Source organism: Salarias fasciatus, chromosome 2 (genome assembly GCF_902148845.1).
Source record: "Salarias fasciatus chromosome 2, fSalaFa1.1, whole genome shotgun sequence".
Lineage (NCBI taxonomy): Eukaryota > Metazoa > Chordata > Actinopteri > Blenniiformes > Blenniidae > Salarias > Salarias fasciatus.
Genome location: NC_043746.1, coordinates 31494576 through 31511985, shown reverse-complemented (window position 1 = coordinate 31511985; position 17410 = coordinate 31494576). Strand labels below are relative to the sequence as shown.

General features: G+C 48.6%; 1 protein-coding gene across 1 annotated transcript in view; it reads right to left on the bottom strand.

The window, feature by feature from the left end:
• fat4 (FAT atypical cadherin 4) overlaps positions 1 to 5918 on the bottom strand; it is a 74281-nt gene extending 68363 nt beyond the window's left edge. The window contains exon 1 of the mRNA XM_030104500.1: positions 810 to 5918. Coding sequence (XP_029960360.1) covers positions 810 to 5912 — 5103 coding nt within the window. The 5' untranslated portion in view covers positions 5913 to 5918. The remainder of the gene's footprint in view (positions 1 to 809) is intronic.
• Positions 5919 to 17410: the final 11492 nt, after the last annotated feature.

Below are 17410 nucleotides of genomic sequence, written 5' to 3'. Positions count from 1 at the left end.
TGCATCAGTCCTGCCACTCATCTGTCCTTCCCTGGACATACGTATAGAGCACGTGTTCTGATCCTACATTACACATCAGTTGATTTAGCTCCATCTTACTTAAAACGTGCAGCCGAGTGGACAGCGCCGGAGCCCCTCCCTCTGCCCCGGCGTCTTTTCACACAGTCTTAAAGGGTCACCCAATTGTAATGGTCACTTATTGCCTGTGGAGCAGTTTCAGTGGCATAAAGGCACCAGGGACCACCCCGGCGCCAAAACAGCCCCGAGCTCCTCAGCTCAGCGTAATCCTGGCCTGAAGACGAAAACCTGCAGTGAAGGCCGCATCCGTGACGGCTGGACTGTCTCTGTTTGACTCACTAAGCAAACCAACATGCTCCTCGGACTGAAAACGCACCTTGGAATGATTTACAGCTACAAGGCAGGATTTGTGTGTGTGTGTGTGTGTGTGTGTGTGTGTGTGTGTGTGTGTGTGTGTGTGTGTTTTCACTTCTCAAAAAAACTGTTAAGAAGATTTCAGTCACTGCATTTCACAAGCAAAGCTCATTTCCTTCAGCGATCAATACTTTCAAAGAATTAATTAAACCAGTAACTATTAACTAAACTAGTGCATTTTCAGAAGACACACTTCAGCAGTCCTCACGCCGACACACCAGCACATATGACTCACCCAAGACAATGATTATCTGATAGACCTCATAGCCTGCTGTTAAGTGTGTGTATGTGTGTGTGTGTGTGTGAGATGAGTGAAAGCAGTGGCAGTGTGAAGCATGGTCGTCTAGGGAGAGAACCGCCGTGCGAGGCGTACTCACCTCTGCCCGCTGCGTCCGGGGCTGGCTGGCGTCCGTCTCGATGGCGTATACATCCAGCAGGTAGAGGTCGGAGCCCTGCTCCCGGTCCAGCTCCGCCGCCGTCTGTATCATTCCCGTGTGGCGGCCAATGGTGAAGAGTCTCCCCACGGACTTGCCGCCGCTGCGCACGGCCACGATGAAGTACTCCACTCTGGAGGCCGAGCCCCTGGGGCTGGAGGCGTCCAGGAGGATGACGTTGGTGCCCGGCGGCTGGCCCTCCTTCACGATGGTGATGTATTTGGGCTGGGAGAAAACGGGCCCGTCCACGCCCTGCAGGATGATGGTCAGCTCCGTCCTGGATGTCTTGCGCTCGGTGCCGTGGTCGGTGGCCGACACACGGAGAGTGTAGGTGAGTCGGGACGGGACCAGCTGGGACGCCAGGCGGATGTCTCCGCTGTACCGGTCCATGATGAACGTGTCCGAGTCCCCTTCCACCAGCTCATACTCCACCTCCCCGTTGGCGCCGTCGTCGGGGTCAAAGGCCACCACCGTAGTCAGGATGGAGCCGATGACTATGTTAGGTTCAGCTACAAGGGCATTCTGGGAAACAAAGGTTGGGACGTTGTCGTTCTGGTCCGTGACCCAGATGGTGACATTTTTCAGGGCGAAGCGTCGGAACTCGGCGGGCACCGCCTGGTCGGTGGCTTTAACCGTCAGCTCAAACAGGTTGGAGAACTCCCTGTCAATCTCCCTGTTGGTGTAGATGAGGCCAGAGCCGGGGTCGATGCTGAAGTGGCCCCCCCGGGGGATCTGCTGGACGATGGAGTACTCCAGCTCACCGTTGATATCCGCGTCGGTGTCGTGAGCCGTGACGGTCAGGACCGAGGTGGACACGGGCAGGTTTTCAGGGATGGACTTGAAAATGTCTCCCGGTGTAAATATGGGGGGGTTGTCGTTAAAGTCCCGGACATGGATAACCACGGGGACGGACGAGGAGCGCGACGGCCTCCCGTTGTCCTTTGCAGTGACGTTGAGTTTGTACATAGACTGAGTTTCATAGTCCAGTTTTCTGACCAGGAAGATGCTGCCGGTGTTGGGGCTGATGCTGAACGTGCCGTGGTTGTTGGTGGCTGTGATGCTGTACACTATGTCTGCGTTCTGGCCTGAATCGGCGTCGCTGGCGGTCACAGAGGCAACCAGTTCCCCGATTCTCATGTTCTCCAGGACGTCCACAGACAGCGAGGACTTGGGGAAGGAGGGGGAGTTGTCATTTTCGTCCAGGATGCTGATGCTGAGCATGCATGAGGAGGACAGGGCCACGGCGCCGGCGTCCACGGCCAGGATCTTCAGTGAATACGAGGACGTGGATTCATAGTCAAGCTTTCCCACTAAAGTCACCTGTCCCGAGCTGCTGTCTATGGAGAACTGACCTTCCTCGTTCCCCTCCGCGATGTGATAGCGCACCAGTCCGTTTTTGTTTTCATCCACATCTGAGGCCGAGACCCGCAGCAGCTGAGTCATGTTGAGAGCAGACTCTGAGATGGAGGCCTGGTAAATGTCTTTGGTGAACTTAGGCGGGTTGTCATTGATGTCTTGTATGTAAACTTGCACTTTAGCCTGGTCTCTCAGGGGTTTTGGGAGACCCTGGTCTGACGAGACCACCACAAAGCTGAAGACGGCGGCGCCCCTCTGTCTCATGAGCGACTCGCGGTCCAGCCGCAGGGTGCTGGTCAGCTCCCCCGTGATGGCGTTCAGCTCAAAGTTGGACTGCGGGGCCTCAAAAGTATACCGGACCTCACTGTTAGGCCCGAAGTCCTTATCCTCAGCAAAAACCTGCCCCACCAGAGACCCCCTTTTCTGCTCTTCCTCAAAATGAAACACATAATTGGTGCTGTTGAAGAGGGGCCGGTTGTCGTTCACGTCGTCTAACACCACAGTGACGTTGACCGAAGCGCTGAGCGGCTCCACGGCCCTGTCTCTGGCTGCGATCACCAAGTTATATCTGTCCTGGATCTCTCTGTCCAGCTCTGACTTGATGTACAGCTGCCCGTCTGGAAAAATGCCAAACACGTCACCCGTGTTGCCCCCGGCTATGTCGTACATGATCTCGCCGTTCAGGCCCGAGTCCCGGTCCGTGGCCTCCACTTTAAAAAAGCGGCTGTTGACGGGCTCCGACTCCAGAATGATGACTTCGTACGAGAGCTGGTCGAACACGGGCGAGTTGTCGTTGACGTCGTAGACGCTGACGACGAGGACGAGGCTGGACGTGTGCTGCGGGACGCCCATGTCGGACGCGCTCACCTCCACCTGGTAGGAGCTGGTGGTGACCTCCAGCGGCCCGGTCAGCGTGATGAGGCCGTGCTTCTCGTGAATGTGGAACAGGCCCCTGGGGTTCTGCGTGAGGCGGTAGACCACCATGCCGTTCGTGCCTTCGTCGGGATCCGAGGCTTTGGCCTGGAATATTGCGTGACCTGTGCTCCAGTTTTCCACGGCGCTCACGTGCTCCACGGAGTGAATGAAATGAGGAGCGTTATCGTTTAAGTCTTTCACTGTTATGTTAACAAAAGCCTCTCCTGTGATCTCTCCAGCCCTGGCTACAACCTTCAGCTGGTAGAAGGCCTGCTCCTCCCTGTCGATGGGGCTGGAGGCCGTGATCTGACCGGCGCCGTTCACGGAGAAGACGCCCCTCTGGTCACCCGAGGTGATTAAATACGAAATGTTGGTGTTCAGATCCACCGTGGTGGCCGACACCGTCCCCACCACGCTGCCCAGGCCCACGTTTTCAAACATGACGAAGCTGTAGGCCTGCTGGCTGAAGACGGGCGGGTTGTCCTGCGTGTCGATCACAGTCACCGTCACTATGGCCTGAGTGTGCGAGCGCAGGCCGCCGCCGTCCGCCGCCGTCACCTGCAGCTGATACGTGGTTTTCTCCTCTCTATCCAGAGGGACCATCGTGCTAATCTTCCCCGTGTTGCTGTTGATGCGGAATACAGACGCGTCTCCGGCTGTAATGATGTACTTCACGGTGCCGTTTCGGCCTAAATCGGGGTCTGTGGCTGAAACGGTGGTCACGTAAGAACCCGCCGGCTCGTTCTCTTTCACATTAGCAAAATACTGCAGAGGGTAGAACAGCGGCCTGTTGTCGTTGATATCCGACACGGTGATGTTGACTCTGCCCACAGAATGCAGGGGGGGGCTGCCGGCGTCTGCCGCCTGGATGTGGAGTAGGTAGGACGCCTGGTCCTCCCGGTCCAGCTCCACCGCCGTGCTCAGCCGGCCCGACGCGCCGTCCAGGCGGAACAGCTCCCGGACGCCGGCCGGCGTCTCCGCTTCAAACGAGAAGCGGACCGTCCCGTTGGCGCCCAGGTCGTCGTCCGAGGCCGACAGCAGCAGCAGCTCGGTGCCGGCGGGAGCGTGCTCCGCCAGGGACACGTGGTAAGTGCTCTGGGTGAACGTAGGCACCTGGTCGTTCACATCCGTGATGTTAATGACCAGTTTAGTGTAAGAGATCTTGGGCTGCAGCCCCTGGTCTTTGGCACTGATGTTCAGCACAATTTCAGACGCTATTTCTCGATCCAGCAAAGCGGCGCTGGTAACCAGACCGCTGTTCTCGCTGATGGTGAACCAGCCCAAAGCGTTTCCAGACACCAGAGCGTAGCGCAGATTGGCGTTCTGCCCGGAGTCGCCATCTGTGGCAGAAACCCCTTTAATGTAGCTGCCTTTGGGTATGTCTTCACTGATATCCACTCGGTACAGGCTTTCCTGGAATATGGGCGGGTGATCGTTGATATCATTCACAAAAATAACCAGGCTTGCAAAGGAGGACCGGGCCGTGGGCTTGCCGTTGTCTGACACGGACACGGTCAGGTTGTAGGAGGAGATCCTCTCTCGGTCCAGCACGCTGGCCACTTTGATCAGACTTAAATTGGGCACAGGAGACGTGTGCACTTCAAAGTGCCTCTGCTCATTCCCCCCCAAGATGGAAACAGAGATGTTGCCATTAGCTGTGGGGGAGTCCGAGTCTGAAACTGTCAGCAAAGCCACAACCGTGCCAATCTGAGCGTTTTCATCAACAGAGGCGAACTTCGAAGTGGTGGGAAAATATCTGAACTTCACCACCGGGTCGTTATCGTTCACATCTACCAGTTTAATGGTGGCCTCTGTTCTGCCGGACAGAGCCGGCACCCCGTTGTCCACTGCATGGATGGTCAGGGAGTATTCTTTCTTACTCTCAAAGTCTAAACCTTCCTTTATAATAATAGTGCCTGCTTTCGGGTCGATCTGGAAAGGCGTCCCCTCGTCTAAGTAGTACCTGATCTCGGCGTTGACTCCCTCGTCCTGATCTGAGGCTGTGATCTGCAGGACGCTGGAACCCACTGCTGCATCCTCATAAACACTGGTCACATACTGGTCCTGCTCGAACACTGGGGGGTTGTCATTTATGTCCTGGATGGTGACGTTCACTTGCAGGTATCCAAACTTCTTGGGGTCTCCTTTGTCCTCCACCTCGATGAGGAGCTGGTAGGACGGGGTCACCTCCCGGTCCAAGCCTCCAGTGGAAACCAGGTGTAGGAAGGCCCCCTCCCCGCTGGGGTTGACTGTGATGTCCAGCCGGAACTTCCTCTGCTCGTTGCCTTTGACTATCCTGTAGGTGGTGTGGTCCACGCCGTTACTTCCAATGTCCGAGTCCGTGGCCGTGTCCAGGATGACCTGCCGGCCGCTGCTGGCGTCCTCCTTAAAGGACACCACGATGGAGGCGTCGGGGAACACCGGGGAGTTGTCGTTCAGGTCCAGAACCACGATCCTGACCTCGGTGGGGTAGGTGGGCTGGCTGGACAGCACCACCACGTTAATCACGTCGCTCTGCAGCAGCTCCCGGTCGATCACGGAGGACGTGGAGATCACCCCCGTGGTGCCGTTAATTGAGAAAAGTTTGTGGTTTTCGCTGAAGCGGTACGTGAAGCTGGGTTTGGTCTCTATCGTGCCCACGTACGTGCCGACCGGCTGCTCCTCCAGGACCTGGAACTCTTGGCGGACTTGGCTGGATGCTGAGTTGTGCGACAGAGTCCACAAGAGCAGCAAGACGAGCGGAACGCGAGCGGAGCTCCTACCTGCGCGCGCCATGGTCACAGAGCCAGTCCTCTCTCAGACCGAGTCCATCCTGCGCCCGCCGCTCTCTAAAGCATTGTACTCCAGGAAAAACTGCCGACAAAACCCGAAGCGGGCTCAGACGCCGCTCTTTCCACTCCCGAAAAGTCCTGCAAAAGTACTCCAGGCGCGCCGTTCCCTCCGCCGCTGCGCTCGCGTTAATTACATCCAATCCCGAGGAAGCGCAAATGATTCCTGCAGACCTGGGAGGGCTCAAACTCCTTAAACTGCTTTTTCTTCTTCTTTCATGAAAGATGGAGTGAGGAAATCCTCTGAAAGATAAAACAAAAGCGAACTTCTTGCTGCTTGGAGATGCGTAAAAAGTTATCCAAAGTTACGGGCTCGGTCCCGGGGAATAACGGTGCAGGAGGGCTCCAGTCATATTGTGCTCAGTAAGTTAGGACAAAGCAGGAGTGGAGCTGACTCCCTCCCAACACACATCCCATTGGATAGCTGCGCTCCTGCGCGCTCCCGCTCCATTGTGCCGCGCAGCGCGCGTCCCGGCGCGTAAAGACGGAGCCAAGCACAGAAAACAGGTCAACTCCGGTAGAACGAACCTCTGGGTCGGTGAGGGTCCTGGGACCTGCTGCGGAGATCCAAGTCTCAACTTTTTATTCTAGTTTAAAAATAAATAAATGAATAAGTTTCCAAAGCTGATGGTCCCGACAGCACCGCGACCTGAGTGAGAGCTGGAAGCTTCAACGTTTCTGTCAAAGACTGCAAAAGGGCATTATTTATTTATTTATTTATTTATTTATTTATTTATTTATTTATTTAATTTTTTTTTTTCTCCAAACTACTTTTTGTTCCATAAAACTTAAGAACATTTATTATTCCAGATTGCAGTCGTCGCTTTACAGTTTCGATCATGGAGGATTGAACTTTTCTTTCCATAAACCTGATCCTTCCCGTCATTAATGGGAGATTATTTAAAATAGTAATGAAACTGAAGCTGCTGAACGTTTCCTCGCATCAGAGCAGCAGTTTGGAGAAGCAGAAGGTGGAGGAAGCTTCAGAATGACGGGGGAGGGGCGCCATCTACCGGTCAAACATCGGTACTATAATTTCTATTCCATTCAGTTTGATTTATTCAGAGCCAGGAAAGAGACAGTTCCACCTGAAGACACTTTTACCAAGAAAAGCCAACAATCAAAGGTATATCCTCTGAGCACAGGGAGAACATGCAGCCTCCACGGGGAAACGACTGAAGCATGTTTTCACTATGAAGCAAGAATTCTGAACAACAATGAAGACTTTGTTTCACAACACTTTATATGTTTCAATAAACCTTCACCTGAAAGCAGTCCCCCAGATTTACCACATCTTTATGTTTAGAAGAACTAAAATCTGACACGTGGGTCAGTACGGCTGCACTGGAAAGGCCAAAGAAACAGACTGATCACCAAAAACTAAAGCTCATTTCAGCTGAAACTGAGATAATTCAACCATTCGACTCAATAGAAAAGATTTCTACTGAACCAAATAAATATCTGATGACACTTTAACAGCAAAAAAACCTAATAATTCCTTATAGGTCTGCTCATATATGGAAAAAAATCATAATCATGATTACTGTGGTCGAAATTATAATCATGATTATTTACAAGATTATGTGTTTCAATTTGGAACAGCATTTACTGAAGATGTTTTATAAAAGAAACCCTCTAGTTAAATATGTAGAAATACATTTTAGTTTAGTAGTGAAAAAAAAAAGTCTGTAGCCTACTGCACTCAGTGTTTTGAAAACAAGAAAAGAAAATACAACAAGAGAAAGAAGCTTCAATAAAGCAGTTCAAAATAAATACTTTGACAAACTGGTCCAAACTGGAACAACTTTCAACAAAGAAAAAACAAAACACTAAAGGAGTGGTATGATGCTTTACTCCACCTGCCAGAGTCTTACCGTCAATAATCAGCTACTCCAGCTCCCCGAGCGCTATGGAGTCATTTATATCAGGAAATATCAGTAATTCTACAAGACGTGTTTTCAACACAGAGCTAAAAACCACTGGACTTCACTTCGTTTACAAATCATTTTAATGCACGTTGGAAGCAAACATGAACACAAACACTTACAACGGGCATTTATCGCACTGATATAGGGAGACCGGACAGTTGTAACACTCTCAGGTTGACCAATCAGGAAGGAGCTGTGGTGCTGTCCTCGATATAGCCCATGTCCACTTCCAAAGTGAGCTCAGAGGTGAAGTTACATGTCCCTATTGGAAAAGCTCTCTGTTTTAGACAAGAAAAACTATTTTTCAGGCAAGAAAGTAAAAATTTTCTCCCTAAATATTTTTTTCACAGTGTCCTTTGTGTTGCAGATGCAGTTTAATTTGATGTGTTACAGTAGTGCCTGCTTTGAAGCTAAATGCTAAAAATGGTTAGCTTTTTAATGGCTGCCTGGGTCGGGGATGGTTGTAACAATTTTTAAGAAGAAAATGGCATTATCCTTGTCACATTTCCACCACACTGTAGTCACAAATTGCAACCCCTAGACCGTAGCATGTATGGTCTGTTTAAGAAATGCATCAACACAGCCAGCGACGCCTGGATGAGGATGAATCCTGCTGAAACCACGAGCATCTACAGCATCCTGGATCTGGTGAACACTTGCACTTTGCTGTGACACCAAACAACATGCAATCTAGATTTCAAAGTACATAAATATGGCCTTTTAATCTCAGATGATCGACTCTTCAGATGATAAAAAACATCTGTATTGTCTGTTTGGAGCACTTTGGTGATTCATGGCCAAAGGAAGCGTGGATCAGATATCAGCAATGTAGATGTTGGACCCATGAAGCCTGCAGCCCAGGCAAGGACAGGGACATTTTCCACAATTGCCTGTCTGATCAAACAAAATGGCAGGTCACATGGTCAACAGGTTCAAGAGTGGTTTGTTGATTGTTCCATAGATCTCTATTTTATTCATTTTGTGATTTCTAAATGTATTTATTTTATAGTATATGTTTGTATTGGATTTAACTTGCACTTTTTAGTTATTTTTATCATTATTTTTGTGTTCTTGGATTGATATTGTTCCTTCTTTAAGATTCATTATAGCTCTTGCATATAAATATTAGTGTGGGTCTTTGTTAAGCATAACCATTTTAGTGTTACAACGATCCCCGAGTAGTGTTACGACCTACCCCAGTACCGGGGTAGGCTGTAACAACATGCCACTTTGTATTTGACAATAATTTACATAAATTGTCTTAAAAGTACAACTGAATGTACTTTATAGAAGACAAATATGGAATCTGAGATCTCCAGCACAAACAACAACCGAGTTACACTGCTCAAGCAGAAAGTGTTACAATTGTCCCCGGCCTCCCCCTGTATAACAGAGAGTTCAATGTAAAGAAGAAACTGCTGATGAAAATGGAAAATTGAAGAGAAAGAAGAACTTAAAGCAGGAGTTTATAGATTATGACAACATCCGTGTTACACACAGGTATAGATTTAATAGCTTTTCTCTTTTCAGAACAAAGGATTGATTGGATGTTCTGATTGGATGATTGATTGCATGTTTTAATTGGATGTTCTGATTGGTTGTATTTCCTGAACTCTCCAAAAACTTGAACTGGACTTCACGTCACCCCGGAACCAGCATAACAGCATGTCCATGAAGAGCACAGATATATGACTATATGACGGACAGACTCCTGCTGATGAGTGATGGACATCACAAACCAGTACTGTATATACTGTATACATCTACTGTGCCGAGGTGCTGCCATCTAGTGGAAGTTGTTGGTGAAGCAGTAAGTCTCCACGCGCTGGCAGGGGTGTAGAGGTTGAGTTAGAAGGAAAAAAAATGATAGTTTTTCTTCAATTTTATGAATTTTGAGATCGTTTGCAGTGAAAATCATATTCATGATTAAAATGTGATTAATGCAGCAGCTTGAGTTCCATATGAGCAAATAGAGGAGAACATGGAGGGAATAAACCTCTTCTGACAGCAAGAAACCTGCAGAACCAGACCCAGAGAAGGAGATTCTCTGTAGAACCAGTCCTGGACTGGGTTCTTGTCTGGGTTCCTCTTCTGGATGGAGATGACACCGGTGCATGGGGGAGCAGGATGCAGCTGACTGGATTTCAATCCAGTGAGATTGTGGCACAGTGTTTTTCTTGTAAATGTGCTGACAGCGCCACCTGGGGGAATTTCACAGCAGGAAATAAAGTCTACTCAATAAAATGTAAACTGAACTAAGGTCACACAGGTCATCTCTACAAAGCTTGATGTCAAAGCTGTGGTTACTATCAGTGATATCATCTGTTACCAGTACATCACTGCCAGAATGTTACATGACGGCCTGCTTGCTAAAGAACGAAGTAGCAGAAAGATCTTGTAAACAAAGCACTGCTAAGTGTCCATCATCACCGAGACAACCAGCTGACCCACACCACAGCGTCAGTCTTCCTGGAGACGCTACCAGATGAGCAGCCAGAAGTCAGAGCCTCCGTGGAAAAGAAGCCGAGAGGCGAGAATCAAGGCAACGCGGAAAGAAGTCAGCCTCCTGAGTCCCCTTTTCCACCAAACTGGTTCCCGTGCTGGTTCAGGGCCAGTCCCCAGCTTTGGACCAGTTCTCGGTGTTCCCACAGGCCTCCTCCGGCCCTCAGAAACTGGGGCTTTTCAGGCAGCAGCTCTGTGCTGGGCCGGATCAGGCCCCGGGGGCGGGGTTACGCTTCCTCTGGCAAAACACAGAACCGCCATTTTCTTATCAGAAAGCGACGGTGGAGCAGCATTTAATTTAGTCAAGAAATGGATATTAGGAGTAAGCAGTGGTCTGAGGAGGACACCCGGGGCTTCCTGGTGCCCGGGTCTTCAGCAGAAGTCCAGGAGAAACTTGACAGGGCGACGCAGAACCAATTCGCCTTAAGATCCTCAGGGACGTGGCGGCTGTTTTGTGTCATATGTGTGTTACCATCGCACCATGCAGGTAACAATAACCTACAGCTGCTCAGTAATGTGATTACATGATCTGTCTACATACATTACTTACAGTATAGTAATTCAGTTTTCGGGGGAAGTTTATGGGACATACGGAAATTGATTCACAAGATGAGAGCAGGGAGTTTAAGAAGGAGCACAGCAGTTATTTCCTCACTTCGATGTATTTAATGAAGCGATGGGAGCACCAGCAGTGGAGACAGAACAGTGACAGAATCCCTTTACAATGTAAACAGAACGCAGAGCCTTCAGTCACCAGAGGGATTAAAACGCTCCATCGGAGCTGCCTGATGTCTCTGGATCAGCTCAGGTCAGGGCTGGACCGGAGGCCGATGCTCTGCAGCAACCCGCATTTAGACCTGAACACACAAGGCCCGAAACACCTTCTGGAAGTCCTCCGTTGTTGTTCTGGTTTGTGTGTCAGCGGCTACGTAAACTGTGACGTACTGGTCTTTTTAGGCTGACCCAATGAGCTGGCTCCAGCTCGGCTCCCTGTCAGTGGAAGAGCAAACCAGTTTTTAGGGAACACGAGATTTGAACCAACTCAGCACCGAAGCAGGCAGCACCTGGTTAGTTTTGGTGGAAAAGGGGTTTGACAGAAGTGAACAGAGGCGTGAAGCCTAAGAAGGAACTGATCAAGGTCCAGGGTCCGTTGAGAGGACCAAGGCAGGCAGTAAGACCACGCAGACCCACCACGGCAGAGACTGAACACCGGAAGAGTATCGCATAGCATATAATTCTACCATCAACATATATGATACTTTGATATTACTATTACTACAACTACTATTATATCTTAATCATGCACAGTACCCTGATATTGTGTTATTTTATCTATTATCAATATATAACTTGTTATATTTACTTTGCAAACACAAACATCGATACAGTAATTGATTGATTGAAGGGGGGCTCTGCTGCTGGGAGGTCACCACCGTCGAGCAGCAGACTCCCAGTTCTTGTCTTTTTAATGCACAGTACAGACACTTCCAAAGGGTGGCCCTGTTCCCGGAGGACCGCCCCCCTCTGGCAGCAGGTCCACACAACACCTGGGCCGTTGAAGGAACATCATGTATGAGCAAAACTAATGCTTCAAATAAAGATAAATATAACTATCAGCACCACTGATTATAATTACTGGCAATATTCTACTATATGTTGTTATGAGTGGATGATGTGATGAGGGAGGGAGGTGGTATTGATAATGGCAATAGTCATATTTATATTTATATATACATATACTAAATGCACTTAGTTCATTAATTATGGCAAACTAAAGAAGTTTAGGAAGACAAGGGGTGGGAGTTAATAAGTTATCTTCAGCCCACTCCTTTTTGAGGCGCAGTCATCAAATTTGAATGCAACATATGTTTAGTTCTTAATTGTAAATATTGTTGTTGGGATTTTGTTTGTTTGTTGTTTGTTTCTTTTTATATATATTTTTTATTATCAATTTTTTTCTTTTTCTTTTTTCTTTTGTTGTTTTTTTAAATACTACTTCTGTACAATCTGTTTTTTTTTTTCTTTTTCTGCCCAGTGAGGGGGATTTTGTGTGAAGTATTGTATAGCATATTTATTCTGTGTTGTTTTTCCTGTGCCTCGAAATAAATGTATTCATTCATTCATTCATTCATTCATTCATAGCGGCTAGCAGACCTGCAGCAGAACACTGCAACCTCCAGCAGTCATCCCAACAGCAGACATCCGGGAAGGAGTGGAAAGAAAGAGGAAGTGGAAGAAGCTCCAGGTCCTGACAGGATCCAGACTGGCTGAAGAAGCTACCTGTGCTCCGTGAACGCCTGGCAGCCCACATGGCCCCGGTGCTGAGAGAAGGGAACCACTCCCCCATGCTCCCTTCTGAGAAGGTTCTGGCCTCTTCCACAGGATGATCAGCAGAGAGACCGGCCTCATCTGATCCTGATCCTGACCAGAGACACTTCTCATGGACAATCAGCAGCTACAGATGAAACAAACATTCACAAAACATTTCCAAGGACACTGACTTCCACACTGTACACACACCTCCTCATCTGCAGCTCCTCTTTTCACCCCCCACAAAAACACATCCAGACAGAAAGACCCCTCCTCTAACAGTGCTCCGATGTCTGAGACAAGTCCACAATGTTGTCTCTGAATGTGCTGACTGCAGCGCTCTTACCACCCCGACTGTTCTTTCTGGCTGTTCATGGAAGAGCAGGAGGCGTGGTGGTGGAGCTGTAAAAGGCCTCATTGGGACTAAAATGGATCCGGCTAAGAAGAAACTGAAAGAGACAATGAAGCTAACAGCTGGAGCGAGCGAGGACTGACAGCGGCGTTCATGGGCGTGTCAGCCTGTTTCTACCATCCGCCCCTCAGCCTGCACAAATATTACGTTATTACTGTGAGAATATATTTATATAAAAAATATGGAGCAGGTTGTGAATAAATGAATTACAGTACACTGGATATGGTAAAGAATGCACACAGCCTGCTCGGCCCACACCCTTCAGCTCTCTCTGAAACAGGAAATGAAGCACCGATTCACTCAGCGACAGCAGGAAGCCGGGAGGAAGCCGTCAGTGGCAAATGAAGAATGGATCAAAAGATGTGGTCCAGGACTGTAGGACACGTCAGAACAGCTCCTGTGATCTGGTTGAAAGACCGCTGGATGTCAGAGCTGAACTAAACCAACAACCTGAGGAGTTAAACATGGACACACTCCTCTCCAGTGGCTGGGCTCAGCAGGAGGACCGGATCGAGCTGAATGAAGCCTTTGCCAGTGTGTGGATTGTTGTCACCTGGCCTCAGAAACAGAACGACTGCACCTCTGGAGCGACGTGTTTTCCTCCAGACCCACAGAACGACACCGGTCTCCTGTCAGCACAGCCCCTGGGCCGGTGTTCCCAGTGGAAGGACGCTTTCTGCTGATGTTGGACACTGATGTACAAGTTAACACAGAAAGTCAAAGTGCAGAAGTTTCTAGCTTTCAGTGAATATGAACATCAGGCTTTCAAAATGTTTTCATTTATTTATTTATTTATTTTTTTGTATTGCATTGTTGTTCCAGGATGCCACCTGCACAGACACGTTCAATGTGAGTACCTGCATTTTAGGTCTGTTTGTGTTCAAATCAGTACATTTTGTTTGATAGTATGTTGTTGACTTTCATTACCTGGAAGTTTTTCACATCTTTTTTAAATATTAGCATCAAACAATAATCCATATTACAAAAACAACCCCCTTCCCCCATCAGAGGAGAAGGTCCAGGTGGAACCCGTCACCTGGTCCATGTCCCCGCCCGGCTCGGCGTGAAGGACGCACCAGTGTTGCTGCCGGCCGGCAGAGCATGAAGTGTGTGTCCAGAGAGGAAGAAGGGACTGCTGCAGAGTCTGATGGTCTGATTTGTGGAGGAGAAACTGATGGAAGGTCAAAGGTCACTCAAACAGTAAATGCAAGCTGATTGGATGAACGACGTGACACGCTGTGGACAGAGGCGTCACTGGGAAAACAGACGATCCTGGAAGTCTGAGCTGTGGGAGAACCCAGAGAGCTGGAGAGGAGGGAAGCTCCAGGAAGGAACATCAGAAGAGGACGAGGCTGCAAGCTGTTGAGTCCTTGAAAAGAAACTGTTCTCTATAGAACAGGACTCCAGAAAGTCTCCTCCTCTGAGGTTTTTTCCTTTAAAAGGGAGTTCTTCCTTCCCTCAGCTTCCTCCTCTTGCTCAAGTGGAACTGATGGGTTTTCTCAGTGTGGAGATGTGACTGTGTTGTACTTGGTGGTTTATTAATAAAGCTGGATTGAACTGAATATACTTCTTCAGAAGGAAGAAAACATTAAAGCTGCATCGATCTCCAACATTCAATCCTATATTGAAGGAGCATCAGGACGCTGGGAAGTGCTGAAGACGCTGCTCAGCCCACTGACTGCAGTACTGAAGGTGAACACAGGGTGTCACTGTCGTCCTTCATCTCATCTTTGACTGGTTTTCTGCTCATGTTTACTGACTGCAGAGCAGCACAGCAGGACTCAGACCAGGGAGTCTCATCAGTTCTACTGAAGAATGAAAAGATCCAAAGACACCAAACTGTTTTTAGAAGAAGATAAAGTTTGGTTTGGGTTTGAAGAGATCATCTTTATGGAAGTGACTCCCACTCATCACACACACTCATCCAAAGCGCCGCTCTGATCACACACCAACAGTGTTGTCACACTTACTTTAAAAGTAACTTAGGTACTTTTGACGGATTTCCTCCCTTTGCTGCCTCAACATAAGAATGACAACTGGCTAGGTGTAAACAGGATGTTCTATTGCTTTGAGTTCCGTGTGGATCATCAAAATAACTGCTGGGTCTGTTTGTCAGTCATTCTGACGAGCTGCTTTCGTCAAGCCGTTGTGTGCTCGCACGTTCTACGTATTGCGCATGCGCATTCAGAGTGTGTATGTAGCCGTGAGCTTCTGAGCTAGTACTTACCTATGGCGAGTCTGACATCATGAAACTGTAACTGTTTCAGAAAACAAGCTTTATGAGCGAGGCCGATCGCAGACGCTGTAAACAGAGCCGTGCACGCCCGGGGAAGATGGGTTGCGCTCGCACTCTTCCGCCATTGATAGGTGTTTCCTGGGAGAAGCAGGAGAGCCGGGCGGACGGTCTGGCACATGCGCGTTTTTCAAAAACTGAGTAACAGACGTCTGGCTTCGTCTTTTTCGTCTTTTCGAGAAAATCCAGCATTACACCCGTGACCCGGCGTTTTGTCCTCCCCTGGGAAAACGTGACATGTGGCGTCACTCCCAAATGCAAGAGAAACATTTTCTCTTAGAAATTCACTGATACATATATTATGAGGCAGTAATAAAATAGTAATGCTAAGTCACTTAGGAAACTAACTTCAATCAGATTACTGGTTTGGAAAAATGAACCCGTTAGATTGCTCGTTACAAAAGAAAGTAGTCAGATGAAAATGACGCGTTAATTAGCAGCGTGTTAGTGACAACACTGCACACCAAGTCCTGTCAAACAGTCATGTGGCGGCAGACAAAACTTCATTTAAAGACGGTTTCTGTCTTTATCACCGCTGATAAAGAAAATGAAAAAAGGTTAAAATGAGACGTTGGATCATTTTTCTCCCGTCCTGATCATGATTTCTGATTGATCTGGATTCCAGACATGAACTCACAGCTGATCAGCCTCGAGCTGAAGATGAAAACAGAAATCAGTTTGACTTCTGGGAGAGACAAGGTGACAGGAAGTCTTTGCTGTTGTGCATGAAACAGAAAGAGTGATGCTTTAAATTTACTCGAGTAACTTCATTACATCTGTTTTTGTACATTCATTTCCTGGAATGTCTGTCGACCTCCTGATGAGAGACTGCATTGAGCTGATCAGGAGATCTGAACCAGTGCTGCAGTGAGGTGGATCAGGATTCAGCAGAAATGTGAAACTCGGTTCAGTGTGTGGGCCGCTCGCTTCCAGGAGCTAAAATATCCTGCCCAGCCAGGGATGAAGAATGGAGGGTGTTTGTGGATTGGTTGGTTTAGTTACATGAGGAGGAGGAGGAGTGGAGCAGTGGAGGTGGAGGAGGTGGAGGCATGAGGACAGAGCGAGGCCCGGGGCGGTCCGAGAGCCTCCGATCAGCACATGATAGCGGCTCAGCGTCACCTGGGCCCGCGAAAGACGCCTCCAGAGAAAAGCCGTGCTGAAATGTGGGGAGCGCTTGATTTGTGTCCCTTTACTCGGCGATCACATATCAGAACTGAGAAGAGAGCGGAGCCGCAGATGGAGCCCTGAGGCACCTCGTGAAGCAGACGCAGCTCTTCTAGAGTTTCACCGCTGACGATGAAGAGGTCTGGGACCCATTCATCAACTGTCAATCAAAGACTCCGTCAGGACGGGAGCTGGTATAACCTCCACCCGTCCTATCATGCACCTCCAGTGGAAACAGTGAATGAAAAATTAGCTTTTTCATCTTTACATGGAATTTTGGCACTATTTAATGTATTCAAGCTGGTTTTTGTTTCACTGAAGGTTTTGTCAGAAGTAGTTTTCATAACAGTCAAGTTTATTTCTAACCTGCTGCAGTGTCTCCCTACACACGCTGATTAAAAAGGCATGTATAAGAATAGAAATAAAATAAGAACAAAAACAATAAAAGTAGAGTAAAAGTGATGAAACTGGTTAAAAATGAAGGATGAAAGAAAAGGATAAAAACAGAAACCCAGATTACTCCACTAGCTGGTAACGAACACAAAAAGTTGGATTTTCATCAGAGTATTAAAGTGCTCAGTTGACTGTGCAGCTCCAATCTGGACTGGTTGGCTGTTCCACACTTCTGGCTCTGTCCCCACGGGTGGAGGACCTGGATGGAGGCGCTGCCAGGAGCAGGGGGCTGGATGACCGGAGTGTGAGGCCTCAACAACTCTGCTAAGTGTGATGGTGCCAGACCAATCAGCACTCAAAGACAATTCATTAAACTTTAAAATTAACGGGCGGCCAATGCAAAGTGTTCTGGGCCACCTGTAGGGGGCGCACAGCTGACTGGC